Source organism: Elgaria multicarinata, chromosome 5, assembly GCF_023053635.1.
Source record: "Elgaria multicarinata webbii isolate HBS135686 ecotype San Diego chromosome 5, rElgMul1.1.pri, whole genome shotgun sequence".
NCBI classification, from domain to species: Eukaryota; Metazoa; Chordata; class Lepidosauria; order Squamata; family Anguidae; genus Elgaria; species Elgaria multicarinata.
Window position 1 is genome coordinate 33,468,905 of NC_086175.1, and position 18,687 is coordinate 33,487,591.

The 18,687-nt window shown below is 42.2% G+C and overlaps 1 protein-coding gene across 2 annotated transcripts in view; it reads right to left on the reverse strand.

Moving 5' to 3' along the window:
- STK24 (serine/threonine kinase 24) overlaps positions 1–18,393 on the reverse strand; it is a 30,272-nt gene extending 11,879 nt beyond the window's left edge. Inside the window, exons 1-2 of one of the 2 annotated variants that reach the window (XM_063126081.1) lie at positions 18,280–18,393; positions 10,463–10,693 (exon numbers count right to left, since the gene is read on the reverse strand). In XM_063126081.1, coding sequence (XP_062982151.1) covers positions 10,463–10,693; positions 18,280–18,324 — 276 coding nt within the window. In that variant the 5' untranslated portion in view covers positions 18,325–18,393. The remainder of the gene's footprint in view (positions 1–10,462; positions 10,694–18,279) is intronic. The other variant, XM_063126080.1, reaches the window with a different exon arrangement.
- Between the last annotated feature and the right edge of the window lie 294 nt (positions 18,394–18,687).

Consider the following 18,687-nt stretch of genomic DNA (forward strand, 5'->3'; position numbering starts at 1 on the left):
TTCACCCGTCGCAGCAGTCGGTTTTATCCTTCCACAATATCCCAGTGAGAGGGGAGACGTTAATTCAGCGCTTCTAGTATCTCCCCAACAAGGGAATGACAGCTTTAAAATGCTGGAAGTATGCAGGGTAGGGCCCAAACTTCATACACAGCCTCCCCCAGGAGGCACCTGATACAGCATCAAAACCCTATGCAATTACACACAAAGGAGTGAAAACCCCAGGTACACCAAAAACGGATAAGCCCTTGGAAATTTGCAGGATCAGGACTAAACTTCATACATCGCCTGCCATAGTCAGGAGACGCCCAATGCACAACCAAAACCCTGCGCGGTTACACACAAAAGAGCAAAAACCTTGGGTGCACCAAAAAGAGGGGGCCCTTGGAAGTTTGCAAGATTGGGCCCAAATTTTATACACAGTCTCCCCTAGCAGGGATGTGCATGAGGCCCACTGAAAATCCTGCACACTGACAAAGCCACACATGCGAAAGCACCTTTTCACCAAAAACAGGTGTGGCGGCTATAACACCCTAGATGTTTGCAGGAGAGGGACAAAACTTCATACACAGCATCTCCTGGCAAGGATGCACACAAGGCAAAATGACAACCCAGCACAGCTGCCTCTGCCTGACCAAGACAGTGTCTGGCACTTGGGGAGGTTGCAGAGTGCACTGTCGGGAAAGAGTAGGGTGGGGTTGGGCTACAAGCACAATTAGTTGCTAGGCTATCATGGAAACAGAGATCTGTCGGCTGGAGGAGAGCAGAGCAAGCGGTTTTGACCACTCTTGCCAAACGACTCTGTAGGTGACCAAAATAACTGACTGTGGCTGCAACAAAACACGATAACCCACGATGGGTTAAATAACTCATTCTGCAGACCATGGATTATCAGAGTGTGTTATTTTGGCCAAATAAGCCATCTTAGGTTAAACAACTCCCAACCGACAACACAATAATCCACAGTGGGTTAAACAAGCCTAAATCCAAAATATCTGAAGGGCACAAGGTTGGGGAAGTCAGTCTTAGAACAGGAAAGTGATTTCATATCTGTAAAGAGGGCTAAAAAAATTCTTACTTTTTAATTTCCCACCAAATTTCCATTTCCCCTACTAAAAAAATGCAGTTTTTCCCCACAGCCTCAAAATTTCCAGAAAGTTTATATCTCTAGTACAGAGAAATCCATTAGATTCATAACTGTTTCCTTCACTGTAAGCAGGTATAATTCTGTAGTGCAAAATACAATTCAGCTGCATGATCAAAGCTTTTGCTTCTGAGCAGCAATGTTTTAATTGCTATAACAGCCAATTAAGTTTGCATATTTTGTTCAAATAATATGTAAATTACAAAAAAGAGAAAGCAAGATCAAACTACAGAAAGCATTTTCACATGTTACACCTGCTTCTAGCTTGCTTAGTTCCAGTGTTGCACCACTTTCTCTCACATCTCTTCATAAATAGTCATCCCTGCATATATCAAGTATTCCTTACTTTTGCACTTTCTGATTATCAGAGCAGACAATGAAGCTACTTAAGAAAGAAACCACCTCTAAAACACATGGGAGGGAAGATGGGAATTTGGCATTCCCCATCCCAAAAATGTTTTGTTGAGAGCTCCACCCAGTTTGACAGGATTATTCTCCCATTTGTGCATGTGTGTGTATACACAGACACACCCAGTGTATGTGGAAGAGGACGGGGTTCTCTACTTACTCTTAAAGAGAATTTACAGACACTTGGAGAATGTGCCATGCTGAGCACATATTACTGAGCAGAGGTTAGGACCCAAAACCTCTGAGCTTGCTCCTCCCTCTGCGGGAGAAAGGGTCCTTTTCCAGAGAACAGCACATATGTGGGATAGTATAATAACACAATCATAGGCTGCCATCTATGAGATGGAGAGAAAAACTGGAAATTGTTTTGGTATTAGAAGAACTGCCCTAACCTGTCAAGCACCAAAACAAGCCCTGCACCCCTTACCCCAACTGCAGAATTTCATGCCACATCAACACAGAAGGGTTACTTCATAGTCATGGATTTTGCTGAAAATTTGCTGGCAAATTCTTCCACAGAGGGCAGAGCCATGCCCTCCAATAATTTGTTCAAAGACGTATTTCCAGTAAATTGCGTGCTCATTCCTCGTGCTATTGAATTACTTTATGTATAACTGTAACTGCAAGCTCATCTTGAAGCTCGTGAGCTCTAAAAAATGTAGAGTACCATGCACTAAAATTAGTAGAAACAAAGCAGTAATTAACAGCTAAACATTTGCAAAGTGTCAACACCCATTAGAAGTAGATCCTGTAATGGCTTTGGTTATATTGATTCATCTACTAGTGATCAGTTCACCAAGCACATTTAATTACAATATTCTCATGGATGCATCATGTTTTGACATGCTGAATTTCTAAAAAAATAAAAAAAGCAAAATAACCCATATTGGCTTTCCCTCCCACCCACCCCATCAGCATGTGTGTAAGATACTATAATCTTCCAGATCCACCTGTCTGGTAATTTAGAATGTGTTTAGCAACTAAAGTAAAATATTCAAGTTCATTATGTTTTTAATTATTTTAATATATGTTGAAATTAAGTGTGTGCTTGTTCCAAACCTACCATATCACTGCAAGTTACCTGGAGTGTACGAAGTCTGACTATGTAATATTCTATGGATTAAATGTGAATGAAATAAATTAAGTTCCATACATCATGTTAACCATTAATTTTTATATACGTTACAAAAGTAGGAGTGCCAGAAATGAGTATTTCAGGACAGCTTTACTTAAATATTGGCATACAAATTTCCATAATTTTTGGATTAAAAGTTCTCAGTTTAGAGCTGTACCTGCTTCTAAATGCATGCAAACCATAGTGCAAGGTTAAACACATGGCCCACTTGTGTCTCACTTTGGCAGGATCAGGCAGTTGCCAGAACAAAGGATATGGTCAGAATAGCCAACCAAATATTTGCTATTGCCAGGATCATCCCCCACACAAGGAACAGTGTGTTGTACCTGCCCTTATGCAATGTCTCAAATGCAGCTCAGATCTGGATGGGGCAGGACAGAGAGTTTGCTCTGCCTCTGCACCCAATGCACACTCTGAGCTTAGCGCATCCCACAGGCACAAAAGCAACCCAACATGCCTCTGCCCATCATCCAAGCCAAAGAGGACGGGGCGAGGCACGTCAACCCGCTCTGCCTCCATCAGCCCACCAGGCACAGAGGAAAGCTCATTCCTGCTCGTCAGAACCTCTTCCTTCCCTTGCCATGGCACGGGAGGAAAGTGAGATTATCAAACTGTCTCTGTGATTGCAAGTGACTCCTAAGCACAGGCTTACACTGCTGTGAAATCTACATACTCTCTCTTGGACTCTGAGGGTTCTAATTGGTTTCCGATCTTCATGACTGCAGAAATTAAAACTATGACAATATTATTGTCTTTTGATACATTCCATTAAGACAGACTAAGGACTTTTCGTATTTGAAGAAGCTAGTTTCAGCAGGAGACAATTTTGGATTAGAATCCACTGACAGCAAACCAATAGGTTTATCAAGATGACATGCATATTGTTTCACATGACCCTAATATCAGGTCTCAGGCTTAGGATGCTCCTTCAACACAGCCCACAGTGCTCAATTCACCAACCCTGCAGATAGATACCATCCAAGCTCAATTCACTGCCAATAAATCTTTGCTTAGCATTAGCACTTCCGTCACCTTGCAATTCGTTCACTCCAATCACAGAAGTAAAGGCTTTTCGGAAAACTCAATGGCTGCAATCCCAGAGAGTATGCAACCCACTCAACATGTCCAGAGCTTTTATCTTTTATTTTTAAACCTATCACAGTTCCTGACCTCCACAACATGCTTTTTAAATTCTCCAGGAGCCACAAAGCAAGCACAAGGCTGTCAATTTCAAAACAGAAAAGAAAAAAAAAGGGGGGGGGAGAGATTACTTCCATTTACTGCATGCATCTAAAGGTGGTCTCATGCCCAAAAGATGTACTTGAAATACCACTGTTGTTCATGAACATTTATGTATATATATTTATAGCCTCCTACATCCATTTGAATCAACACTGAGGGCAAACATATAATAACTTGCTTAACATACACTTAAATTATTATATGCATCTTTCTTGGGAGGAATTATGAAGCTTTGCTGTCAAGGATAGAATATTATCAGTCTGTGAATACACTGGCTTGGTTCACACATAACGTCAATTCATGGGTTGAACAACTTATGAATTGTGAGGGCTGTGCAGGAGTACAGTACTTCCTCACAGGAGCACTCTGCACACTCACCACTTCTGCTTTGCACCTGCTTTCCTGAACAATCCAGGAATGTTCCTGGATTATTAGTCATGACATCCAAACCTGGTACTCTTGTTGAGGATTAAACAACCCAGAGAATGAACTCACTGGTTGTTTCAGAAAGCTGTTTGGCCCGAACAACCCATGAGCTGTCATTACATGAGAAGGAGGCCAAAATCAGTCAATGGGTGAAAGGTTATTTGCAACTGATAAGCTTACTACTAACTATCCCCCTCAGTTTATCTATAACCATCCACCTCAGCTGACCCCATGGATGTCTTATTGTTATTCAATGAATGCAAAGAAGAAATTTGAGACTGGGGTCTAATAATCAAATCAGCCTCCTTATTAGCAGCTCAATATGTTCTTGAGCCCAGCTGTTTCTAGAAGAGGCTCTACATTTTGTTCTCAAAATAGGATGATGATGCCGGGGAAAAAGGGTTCAGGAAGGCCAGATCTAGACCAAGCAGGATATAACACTTTGAAAATGGTATATATAATGTGTCCTGGGCCCAAACAGTTGTCAAAACTGTTATAACCCGTTATAAAGCAGTAGTGTAGATCCTGCTGAAGTGTCCTTTATCCTGAAAATGTTACAAGGAGGAATTGGGACCCTTAAAATATGTGTGCTCTAACTTGAGCTCCCCCCCCCCTGAAAAAAAAGGTTGGAGGGGAAGCAATACAACACCGTGTTATTTCAAGTATGACAGAAGAGATTACTCTCACTAATTCTCCCATGATATTCACAATTGAGATCTATGCTGTAGTACTAAATTTGGTTCTGGTCACATCCATTTGAGGCTAGACACCTGGAGTATTTTTTAAAAAAAACTATTAGGAGGAAGGACCAAAGAAGATGGGTTTGATTAGTTTGGAGAAGAAGAAAATTTGAAAGGCATGGTAACAGCAATTTGATCGCAAGACAAGACATAACCTACAGCCACAGAGATTTGAGACACATACTGCAGAGAACTTTTTAATTTAAAGTGAGGGAGCATCTATATAAGAATGTGGTAGTGTAAGGCTTATTACTCAAGATCTACGAGATCAATTTTGCTAATTTTGTTTAAACTAAAGCTTGAGAGTGTAGTTGTGCCGAAAATGTTGAAACTGTGAAAACGTTCAATGCTCGAGCTTTAATAGCAAAACATTATGTTTCTTGGCCCCACACCAAACAGTCTCCTATTCCTCTGAAATGGAAGTCTCATGATACCCTTCATATTCCCATCACTGCTGCTGCTGCTGCCGCCCATAGCCATCATAATGAGCCCCACCCAGGCTTCCCTCCTGCTGCTGAGACTGTCCTAGGATAAGACGGTGCATGGTCAGAGAGGGTTGCACCCACTGAAGAGGAGCTCTGTCCATATGCTGCCCTCATTCACACATGCACAGCAACAAGAGTGCATCCTTTCCAAACCCGATCAGGCCTACCCCAAAGCCTCAAGGCCAGCCCAGCTGGAACAGGAAGGCCCCCAAGAAAGCAGCCACTACAGGCCAGCTGCAGCTGGAAGAGAAACTAGAGTTGTGGTACAAGTGGTCCAGGGCCAGTCTGAGGGAGCAAGTGCAAAGAACTGTGGGAGTTGTAGTTTTGAGGGGTGGCGAGAGGATTATGAAAGGAGAAAACAAGCTTCAACCCACCCACCCCAAACCATTCACATTGGTAGGCGGGGAGTAATCCCATGCCAAGGGACACACAAGGAACTCTGTGAATTGTGGTTCTGGAGGTTTATCCTTTCAACTTAAAGAAATGGTAAATGCTCTTTTTAAAAAGATTTTTTGTTTGTTTTTACCTTTGCCAGTTTATTTGTAGCAGATAAAAGTGTACAGTTCTTCCAGTTGGAAACAAGCAAATGTATTTTTATCCAATCATTCACACACTACTAGCCCCCATGGCAACACGGGGTTGACAGTAGTAGGAAAAGGTCACCAGAACTATCATGAAATCTGTCACTAATATAGGTGTGGGCAGACTTTAGGTTTGTATGTTTTACTTTGCTTTTTTTGCAAAAACATAAAGTCCACCAACTGGAGCCAGGAAGAAAAGTGGCTCAGAAAGCTAAATGCAGAATTGTTTCCATACTCTGAGATTTGCCCCCGCCACCATTTTGAATACGGAAGCTGCAGCAGGAGTGCACCACAGCTTGTCATGTTATGCGAACCCAGACGTCATGGGTCAAATAACCCTTGAATAATCCTAGATCAACCCATGTAGGACCAAGACTTCCTCCCACAGTTACTTTGTTGCCAGTACTCAGTAACAGCCCCAGTTTCAGACTTTTCATGGCTTGTTCTGGGGTTATCCTAAGGCTGTTTAACCCTCAAATAACCCACAAAGACAAGGTTTGCACGACACAACAAGCCGCGGTGTGCCTTCACCATGGCTTGTACTTTCCAAAAGGTGACCAGCGTGCGTTTCAGAGCCCCACAGGTGAAATAACCCATAGTAGCTTACCATGACATGCAAACTAGGTCTACGTAGGAATTGATTGAATTACTTCAAAGTGGGCTCAACTCATGAGAAAGGAATAACTGGAGTAATTTATTTATGTCACTTATTCAAGGGCATCCATCACCAGAGTTAAGTGACGAGTTCTTTCCAAAAAAGATGCTTTAGACAGGAGACTGAACAATGGCTGACAAGACATTTCCCCTTTATTCCCATATTTTACAAAAATACTAATTTAAGAAAATTAGTTCTAATAAAGGCCACCATCCCTGTATCAGACTCAACTCACAAAAAAGAAACACTCTCCCTGGTTCTTTCTCCCATCCTAAAACTGTGTCACTGCTCTACCTTGCCCCCCTCTGTAAACCTCTCAAATAGGTGTTACATCTAGCTCCAGTTAGCTAGAGCTTTAGATCTACTGGAATTTTATATTGTTTTAATTTCTAATTTTCATAACTTACAAGTTACACTTAAAATATTTTACTCCTTTTAAAACTTAAGAAAGGACAGAAAGATCAGGATTTTTTCCTCTCCTTCTGAGCATAAACCAAGCAGTATCTCAATACTGCTACTGTGCCGCCACTCATTCTGTCATGTCCATGGGAGCACCCGCAGCATTGGATACCGCCCATCGAGTTTAAAAGAAAACTAACCGGTCAATAATATGGGGGTCATATCTTTGTTGCACAAAATATACTGACAATTCAGGGCCATCTAGTGGTGAAATAGCACTACTAATCTGATGTACCAAGAAAGAGATTTCTTAAATCCAGCTCAGTGAGAACAATTCTTCTGTAGTACAAGTATCTATACCATACTTAGAGTGAAATCAATGGGACTTTAGAAATTCTAAATACAGTCAAGTTTGGATCCGCCCCAAGAATTATTATTTTTTGAAAACATGCACTAAAATGTACTGTGGGGCTGTGAAAAACTATTTTCTTAGTGACACAAAGATATAAAAAGTCTGAAACTGGGGCTGCTACTGAGGACTGGCAATGCAGTAACTGTGGGTCCTGCATGCACCTTCTATTATTATTATTATTATTATTTATTTATTTATTTACATAGCGCCATCAATGTACATGGTGCTGTACAGGAAAAGCAGCCACAGCATAGAGCACCCAAAAGCAATGGGACCTACCTAAGTGGCAAATAGGTCTCTGTAAACAAGTGAGCCACCTTCTGAGCCAATCTCTCCTGATCATACAACAAGCTACTAAAATGGCAGCACCTATTACTTGGCACAGGTCAGACATTCCATATTTCTAAGGCAGCCAGTTGCAGTGATATCTTCAGACCTACACATGCATCTATAGTAATTTGATGCAAGTAGTTGTGGTCTAGGTGGTTCTACAGATTAACTGATACAGAGCAAGTAATACAGTATTTTTTTTTTGATAAACTTCTCTATCTTCCTTCTGTTATATGAAAAGATCTTTGGCAATATAAAAGTCTGTGCGGTGTTGTACAGTGGGTAGAGTGTTGGACTGGGACTCTATGAAGTTCACTGGGTGACTTTGGACCAGTCACTAACTTCTAGCCTAACCTACCTCACAGGATTGTTGAGGATAAAATGGAGAGGAGGAAGAGGATCATGTACACCACCTTGGGGTACTCGGAGGAAAGGCAGGATATAAATGTTGCCCAGGTTTCAGCGGTGCCCAGGAGTGCATCTGCACAATTAAAGCTAGTGCACCAGCTGTGCCCATTCCTAGAGATGTCAGACCTGGCCACAGTGACACATGCCTTAGTTACATCCCATTTGGCACTACTGTAACACGCTCTAGGTGGGGCTGCCATTAAAGAGTGTTTGGAAACTTCTGCTGGTTCAAAGAGCTGCAGCCAGATGGTTGACCACGGCTGGTTACAGGGAACATACAACTCCCCTGTTAAAACAGCAACACTGGCTTCTAGTCTGTTTCCAGGCACAATTCAAAATGCTGATTATGATCTATAAAACCCTATACAGCTCAGGTCCAAGACCATATTCTCCCTTATGAGCCTGCCTATGCTTTGAGATCTTCAGGGGAAGCCCTTCTTTCAGTCCCACCACCATCACAGGCATGCTTGGTGGGAACACGGGAGAGGGCCTTCTCAGTGGCTGCTCTAGTGCTCTAGAATTCTCTTCCCAGGGAAGCTAGACTGGTTCCCTTCTTGATGTGCTTTCGGAGGCAGGCAAAATATTTTTTGTGCCAGCAGGCCTTTGTCGATTAATCTGGGCCTCCGTCTGTGCTAATGTCTTTTAAAATTGTCGTGTATTTTTAATGTTTTAATATTGGAATATATTTTAAACTTTTGTATATTTCTATTCGTAGGTTTTAAAATTTATACGTTTTAAATTGTATAAGGCCACTTTGAGGCAGGATATAAATACAAATTGGCGTCTACCCACATGCTTTCCAGGCTGGCTGACACATACCTATAGGGCCCTGCTGGGCAAGAGTGATAGGGGTTTCTGCCACTCTTGCCTCGCAACTCTGTAGGCATGTGAAATATTCGACAACGCCCGCAACATGACACAATAATCAATTGTGGGAATTCAATTCTGGGAAATAACCAACCGTTGTGTGTAAAATGCTCAACAGACAATAGTCAACAGTGCACTATTTAAGCAACGGTCGATTATTTAAGCAACTGGTGACTATTGTGTTGTTCGAACCAAGTCTTTTTCTCTCTTTTCCAATGGATTCCTTTATTTTTCCTGTTTCAGGTTTCACTTCCTGAATGTGCAACATAGAACTTGCTCCACTTTGTCTTTTAGAAGAAACATGTACATATTTGAATCAAGGCCTCAAGGCCTTGAACATCAACCACTCAAAAGAAACCTAAGCCAAAGAGATGAATAAAAAGTGACAGTTCTCCAAGCTGTATCATGTTGGGGTAATCATCATTAATGACATGAAAAGAACCTGTTGCCAGAAACAATTCCTCACTTGGATTTCTAACATCACAAATTTCTATATATCAAATGCAAGCAGATTGTGAGAGGAGAGCTAGTACCTGTATAACACCCATGAAACCAATATTAAATAGCCCTGTTTACAAACTTAGCTAGTAATTCTTCCATACCCCCTACATGTGAGAATATGAAAATCAAGCTGTGCTTCTCCAAGCTGCCTTCACCTGATTCTTGCCAGTTCTCCCTCACTATATCTTAAATGTTACCCAAGGGACCCCACCACCAGGAGAGGCTTTGGATGGTACACAATGCTGCAGTGGGGAGGATTTGGGAAATCCCAGGTGTGCAATCAGTCTTTTACTCTCATAATTCTTAAGTCTTTGCCTGTATGCAGGGAGTTCTGCGAAATATACTTCTGTAAAGGGAGCCATGGATACCCAACACTCAGCATTCTCCCAAAATAACAATTCCCTAGATTTTTTTTGTGGGGGGGGGGGGCGGGGATATATTTCAATTGGTATAAAAACAGTGTAGGAGATAGAGATTATGTATAACACACACCCAGCATATTCTATTTTCTTAAAAACGTAAGTACATCACTTTTGGATTTGCTCAACATTCAACACGCACATTAACTGTTCTAACTTATGATCAGAAACATACAAAACACTCTCCATTTAACTCTTACAACTTTTAGAAAAGATAAGTCATTTTGTCTAGAGTTCAAGGCACCTCAATATCTTGATTCATAAATCATGTATATTTTAAATATGATCTTTCAACATCAAGAAAGGCTTTTACCTTTAAATAGGATCCATAATATTTGGTAACATATGGACTGTCACACTGACTCAGTACTGTGATTTCCTGTTGAATGTCTTCTATTTCATCTTCAGCTTCTTCAAGATCAATAATTTTTATCGCAACAACTTTTTGAGTTCGATTGTCAATTCCTTTAAAAACTTCACCAAATGATCCCTTGCCAATCTTCTCCAGTTTTGTAAAGAGTTCTTCTGGATCTGCTTTCAGATTCTGGCAGAAATACAGAAAACAAAAACAAGTTATTGTTGTTGTTAAAATGTTTTCATTTACAATGCAGCTTACAGTTTATTACAAGTAGTTTGGCTGACAGTTTTCATATCACCACCATTATTTCAACCAGAAATGGGGAAAATTGATGCTATTCTAGCCTATTTCCAATGACTTCTCCCATTGCAATTTGGTTGTGCTCCCCATTCTTTGAAGGTAAAAAATGGAGCCCTATGTAGACTACAGTGGGCAGAAGTGCAGGAAAACCCAGATCTAAAGGAATCCAAATGATGCACTGTGGAAACCAAAGTTCTGTGTCAAATAAAATGAAGGAATTAGAGAAATGTATTTATTTATTTATTTTACAACATTTGTATACTGCTCCATGTCTTAAGCAAATTCTGCAGCAGTGAATATAAAAGTTGAAATAGTAAAAAGTTTAAAATGCCACATTAAAATTATTCTTTTTTTAAACAGAATGCCAATTTGCATTCAATTACTTAAATTATATAACTATTATATTTGCGGGGCTGCAGAACTAAGATACTATACAGAGAAAATATATGTTAGGGCTAGGAATGCAACAGACCAGAAAACTTAGTTGGGAGTGCAAGAGGCCAGAAACAGGGGTCAATGGGTGATGGGAAGAAAAGACTGTGATGCAGGGAGAAAAATCTTTCTGCTCTAGCCATTGCAACTCTAACCCCTCTGTTATTTTGGATGACTGAGCTTTCAACATACACTAAGAACATATTTACAACCTTTGTTCTACAATCATGACAGCTATAGTCTAGATTCTATTTTTAAAAACCACCCAAGATTATGGGAAACGAAATACAGTGTAATAATGTGGATTCTATATAGAACAGCACGCGAACAACAGGGGTTGGAATACCAGTCAGTAGACCGTGATCTATTGTGTAAAATATTCCATGTTTAATGCTATGTTGAAGAGGCATCCTTCATATTTTGTTATATCAAGGTGTTACCCACTATCAATGATATCTTCACACCTACATTTGCAGGAGTTACAGATGTTCACATTCCTCATTTAGAAGCTGGTACCCCTTGTTCAACAACCCTCTCCAGAAACCTTTGGGATTTTTTCATGCATCATGTTAACCCATGGTGGTTTATAAATTATGCACAGTCGTTTATTTTGCAAATAGTCTACTGTGTCCCGACAATCAGACAAATAAACTATGTAGCATAATTTATTTCCTTCCCTCCTAGTCCTTCTTCCCCCTGCAGTCCTACCGCCTAGCTGGGGAAGCATCTCAGCTTCCTTTACGGGTTTATAAGCCTTTGCCTTTCCCACCCATGTGCAACAAAACCGGGGGGGGGGGACGACTCCTTGAAAGTTTGCAGAAATGGAACAAAATTTAATATACAGGTTCTCCTTATGGGGAGCCACTGGATAAATGCAGGACTTTGCATTTTCATGGAAATGTGAGGATTTATCCACATATGAAATACACAGTTTGCTTCTCTTCCCACTACTACCTTCTCCTGTTCTGCTAAATTGAGAAAGGGTGGCCTGATTAGAATGGAGGAATGATTATACTGCACCAAAAAAGGAGGGACAGTTTCAACTTCTTGAAAGTTTGCATGAATGGGACAAAATTTAATAAACGGGTTCCTGCTTTACATTTTCATGAAGAAGAGATGATGTATCCACATGTGAAATCATTTGGGAACTGAATGCAGTGGGGCGGGGGAGACTTCTTTGGAGTTAGAGGCAGGAAAACAAGTTTGCTCAGAGATCATTCAAGAGGAGAAGAGCAGCAGCAGCGTTTTTAGCCGCTCTTCCTGAGTGGCTCCGCAGGCAATTTCCGTAACCCACACAGGAGCAACAGATGACATGCTAACCCACCACAGGTAAAATAACACTTACTGCAGACCGTGGGTTCCCAGGGTGAATTATTTGGAGGAAATAACCCACCATGGGTGGGAAAAGAGATCATAGACAACATGCTCAGCTATCATAGGTAAAATAAACCATCACATTGCCTGAACCCAGTCTTGGGATCCCACATGCACAATTAAGCTACCTATGCAAGGGACCACATTAATCTCATAGGGACCGTATTCCAGTGGTAGGTGGGTCCAAAAGCAAAATTTTAACTTAAAGCTCTTACTGTCATTATTATTATTATTATTATTATTTATTTATATAGCACCATCAATGTAACTAAGCCTTCGGAGAGACATTTCAACTGTTTAGAAGAGGCGGGAAACTGCAAAAGCAGTTGCTAGTTTTATAATACAAGCCACAAGAGAGACTATTTGGTCCAGTTCACACGTAACAGCAAATTGTGGGTTAATTAGCCCGCAATTTACTGGGCATGAGTGAAAGTGAGCTGCCTGTGGTGCACTCCTCACTTTCACTTTCAATAAACAACCCACAATCAGCCTTTTCATAGATTCTGAGTAGGACATGTAAATCCAGACCACTGGGTTGTTTAGGGGCTAAAAAATACAGCAGTTAACCCTACAACAAACCATGGGTTAACTGCTGGGTTATTTACAACCCAGCACTCCAGGATTGAATATCAAAATCACAATCTACAAATGGGCCAATCATAGGTTGTCCACAGAAAGTGGAAGTGAGAAGCACACCAGAGGAGGAAAGCTCACTCCTGCCATTACATACAAACCAGGTCTATGAATAATAGGATCCTCGTCTAATGGATTTTTGCACTGACATTCCTTACATATTGGCAAACAAAAAAATCCAATCTGTCAAATCTGAATACAATGCAAGATCCTCCATGCTTTGGTCAGGGGCCATTCTTCCCCTTGTCAGGGAAGTCCAGCGTGCAGCAAAGCCATCCCAGCCAAGGTGCCAGGTAGAGCATCCGCCCATCAATACAGCCAGGATAGTTTTGCCCACCCCGCTTCTTTCCCCATTGAGGAGGACATGGGTGGGCAAAGCCAAGAATGCTCAATCCCCTGCGTTCCCTTCACAGAACAATAGGGACTGAGCCAGGTCAACTCTGTGCCACCTGGGCTTTCCCTAGCCAAGAAAAAAGCCTCGGCAAGGCAATCAGTCCCCTCCATGCCCAGCTTCACTGCACGCAGGGTAGCAAGAGAAAGCCCAGACAAAGCAAAGCCTCTTCGGCCAAGGTGCCAGGTGGAAGATTGCTTCACCACTCAGTGCCTCAGCCAGGGAAGCCCTTAGTACACTACTCAGCCTCCAAATTGGGCGGGGAAGAAGCACACAAGGGAATCATCACTGTTATCTCCCATCGCAGATCAGAGACAACAGAGGGGATTCCTTTACTCACCTCCCACAAAGCCCCACTAGCCTTAGGGGCCACGGTTTGGCGAGGTGGGGGGTGCCTGTGAAGGGAGCTCAAGCCTCCATGGACTGGAAGTTCCCTTTCCCTATTTTATTACATTTAGATTCAACTTTTTTATTATAATTTTCAAAGAATTTAAGGTGGTGAATTAGGCACTGATCAAAACCAAGCCTGCTTAGCTTCAGCAAGCTTTCCTGCATTACATACCCTTAGACCATGCTCTGGGGCCAATCTTGCATCTTATTTAAAAAAAATACCAGGGTTCCAATCTGATCACGCATTGGAGCATCAGCCACATATGGAAGAGTCCAAAAGGGTTCAATAAAGGTCCAATCCCAGCAGCGTGAACCCACAGGCATATACACCAGCACCATGAAAGGGTGCTACAGGGAATGGGAAATCTATCCATGCCTCCCATATACCCACCTAGCAACATAAGAGTATGAATATAAAGACTGGATCCAAGTTTTAGTATGGGCCAACTAGTATTAGTTAGCTAATAATATATCTACAGATAAAGACCATAATAAAATGCCAGCTTTCACAACTTCTTTGGCCAAGCAAGGTTTCTATTATGAGCAGCAATAAAGTTTTCTATTCCAGTTTTACAGCAGAGCAATACAGAATCACATAGACGCATGTAACTTACTGAAAGGGCAATTAATGATGAGAAGATATAATCCTTAATTATGTGCATTTTATTCAAGTTTTCAACTAATCTGGTTCCCTGTGGTGAATAAGAATTTCTTCCCAGCAACTAATTAGGGAAGTTTTCCAAAATTTGGGGCTGTTTGGGTTTGTTTTGCCTTTACGATCCCAAATAACTAACATGGGCAGATAGGCTAGGAGAAAAAAAAATATGGACAAGTAACTTCCTTGGATTTACAGCACTGGTGGTTTCAGTTTTAAAATTATTCTACCAGCCCTTGAGGGGCATAGAGGGTGAAAATATAAATTTGTGTTAGGCAAGCAACTAACAAACAATAAACCAGGTGAACTCAATACATGAATATAATTTTATAAAGATATAAAGAGATATTGTAACCTGATCGCAACAGCAAGGAGAGGAATAGCCATGAAGTGAAAGGATTCTGAAGGCCCCCTTTTGAGGATTGGTTAGAAGGAATTTAGAGTATGCTATGTATGATGAAATTTACACACTTGATTAGGTTTTACAAGTATATGGAAAATGCTGATAAGATAAAGATTTGCTACAAGAAGAATGGTACAGAGTTCTATTGTATTGGAATAGATATAATCAGAATGTTCCAATAGAAATATTGCTATTTAAAGCTTGCTATAATTTGTTTTCCATTCAAAACAGGATGCCTAAATTAAGGGAAATTGGGTTTGGATTATATTGCATATAGTTGTCACTTTTTTGGATCCCATTTCATGATGATATGCCACAATGTACTAAATATGAATGATAATATTTCATAGGTTTAAAACATAAAAAATATTTTTTTTCATTCAATAAACTGAGCCTGTGTTTGTAGACCTATGGTTCTCTACTTACACCTTTTATACCTGGACACCAGAAATTCTCTCCGCTCCAACCAGTGTAACTCTCGCTTTAGTCAATAACTTCACCTACATTTCAAAATGAGTAACTATATCCTGCTGAATCCTCTGCAGTCTTTAATCCAGTTGATCACAAGATGTTGATGACTTAGGACATTCAAAAAGGGCTGCCCTTGAACAGTTCCCAAAGTCTAGTCATGAATATCTGAGCAACACAAACTTGAAAACCCCTTTCCATTCTCCATCTTACCCCCAAACCCCCTCTCTATGTTGAAAAATGGAAAATTGATTGGTGCTCTTCAGCTTCTTTGTTTAAATCCCCTACATTTCTGGCTGCCTGATATGTATTTCTAGCCAGACAAGGCTATGTGGCATGTATGCATATTATGTATACACAAGTGCACTTATAATTGCCATTTAAACACTGTTCCTTAACTGTGGGATCTAGCATCAATTCTTATATACACGTGTGTCACCCACAGTCCTCAGAGGCCTTTTGCACGGCCTGCACAGATGCCCATGCTGCCACCGCATTCCTCCCCTTAGCCAAATCTAAGCCCACCACTCATCTGTTCAGCAGCAGAGGAATCATGGAGTCAATGGTGAAAGCTAAGTGCTAAATGTGGGGAAAAGAGGGAAAGATGGAGCAGGTGGCAGGGCCAGCATCACGTCATGTGTAGCTAAAGTGTGGGGGAGAAAGTCACTGAAGTAGTGGCAGGTGGCACTGGAGGAGAAGAAAGCATGAAGCATGCATCTGCCCCTCCACTTCAGAAGTTCAAGTTCATAGTCAAACACTGGCAGGACCCTTCTTCCAGATCTACATGTCCCAGAACACTCACCCAGATGATTTCAGCAGAACTGATCCCCACTGACCCAGATAATTATGGTGCTTCTCTCACTCCTCCTGATGTTTCCTCCTGCCTATGCATAGGAAATTCCTTAATTCCTGCTAACCTCTCTGAGGCATGTAGTTCTTGAGCAAGCATGTCACTTAAGAAGGCACAAGACTCTGTTACCCAAACTATAAATCCTAGAGTTCATTACAAGTACACTCTCTCTTCCCTACTGTCTGTTCCAAAGGACAGCCTGGTCTAATATTTATTTATTTATTGCATTTCTATACCGCCCAATAGCCGAAGCTTCAGTGTAGCATCAATATTTTACCCCTCCCCTTTCATGCTTTCACCATAAACACAATGTCCAAAACAAGGAAACACACTTTTCCTCAACCCAGTCTCAGCTTGCATTTTCTGTCTTAGTTGGGCAAGTCTTGCACAGTAACCTCACTCTCGCACTAGATCAGCCAAGAACCCATTCATATTGGTGCAAACTATGAAGGACAGAGAACTACACAAGTAACTCAGACACTCAGCTCTGGTGAAAACAAAGTTATTTTTTCCTACCTAAACAGCCACTATCCCCTCACCTGGTGGAATGTAGGCCCTCTTCACACCACTTGCTAAGTCACATCAGCAGCAGCTTTCTCTGTGCATGAAGCAGGCCAGAACACGAGGGCCTTTACTATCACAAATTTTGCAATCCTCAGGGGCCTACCTTCCAAAACACATAAAAATGCAGTGCTCTAGAGTTTGAGAAACTGGATTCAGCATGTACTAGAATACAAGGTAAAAGTGAAGACTAACAACTACATTACAGTTTTTAACTGCAACTTTGCTATTGGTCATCCAGTCTTCATGATAGGTGTTTACATTTACAACAAACATACGAAACAAGTTTTTAATAATAGGGAGCTATTGGAACCCCGGGGTGAAAAAGTCATGGGAATCTGAAAGTGATATCAAAGCCAAACTCCTTTATTAAAACACCAGAGGAATTCATGAAACAGCAACATTTAAATTGTACATTTACTTTTCCACAATAAACATTACCTCAAGGATGCCTTCAAAGTGCTGACTTAACATATCTGGATTTTGCTAACAAAAACAACAACCCCAAAACAAATGAGAAAAACTAAAGATCCAAATTCTTAATTCTGTCTATCAGCGGGGGGGGGGGGGGGCACACAGGAATGCACACACACATATATGCACCATAAGCTTATATTTGTATTAGAATCATTTCATCTTCCTCATGCAGCACCCCCACACGTACCCAAATGGGCAGCACAGGACACCCTGAAGGTCAACTATTCTTTTTGACTATAGTGGATCAAAAAAAGGAGAGCCCTTTAAAAGAAAGGGGCCCTATATATCCTAAATTACTGTTAGCCTCTCTTGAAGTCCCCAGGAGTGGGGACGATCCGAATAAATAATCGCCTAAAGTGTTGTGGGGGGTGGGGGGAAGAGGAGAGGAATTGTCCCTTAATTTAAAAATAAACCTATTTGGAATGTAAGTTGAGCAGAGCAAGTTGGGCAAAATGCTTATCCACCTCTCCTTGGCTGCTTGAAGAGGTGTTACTCCATCACACCCAAGCACCCCCTTGCCCCCTCCCTTCACTTAAGCCGCTCCATCGACCCCTTCAGCCACTCACAGATTTCCCCCCTCCCGACCCTGCCCAACCCTCTCCAATTGCCCCTATTCAGAGCAACCCCAGGAGGAAAAGAACCCCCCTGTATGTCAATAAACTACTCCAGGGCGGCGCGGGGGGGGGGAAGAGTGTGTGGAACAAACCCCACACCCCGTCGCCCCATCAATATGTTCTAATTTGGGGGTTTCATGCCCAAGCAGAGAAATGTGCGGGGTGAGGGGAAGAGAGAAGGGGGAGAGGGAGGGAGGGGGAGGGAGGCAGAGCTGCTTTCTCACCTGCATCCCCGGCAGGCCAGGCTGCTGCACCGGGGAGTGAGCCATGATGACGGAAGCTGCAGAAGCAGCGCTGCTGCTGCTGCGCCGCTGACCCCCCCCCCCCCCGAGCCCTTCCTTTCCTTCAGGCAGTTCCAGGGACGGAAGGGTTCACCTCAGCACCATCACCCACGACACCGCCACCCTCCGCACCTCCTCGCCCCCAAACCACCAGGGCTACCAACGGACTACGGAAGGAACGTGCGGACGGAGGCTTGCTTGCGTGCGCGCGCAGAACAGCCGGGTGGGAAGGAGAAGGCGGAGCCGACTCTGTCCGGCGTCGGCGGGGACGAGGAGGGGCCACGCTCTTCACGCAGACGGCTGGACCTATTGCCGCGGCTGTGGGCGACTCGCTTGCCGTCTCCCGCCTCC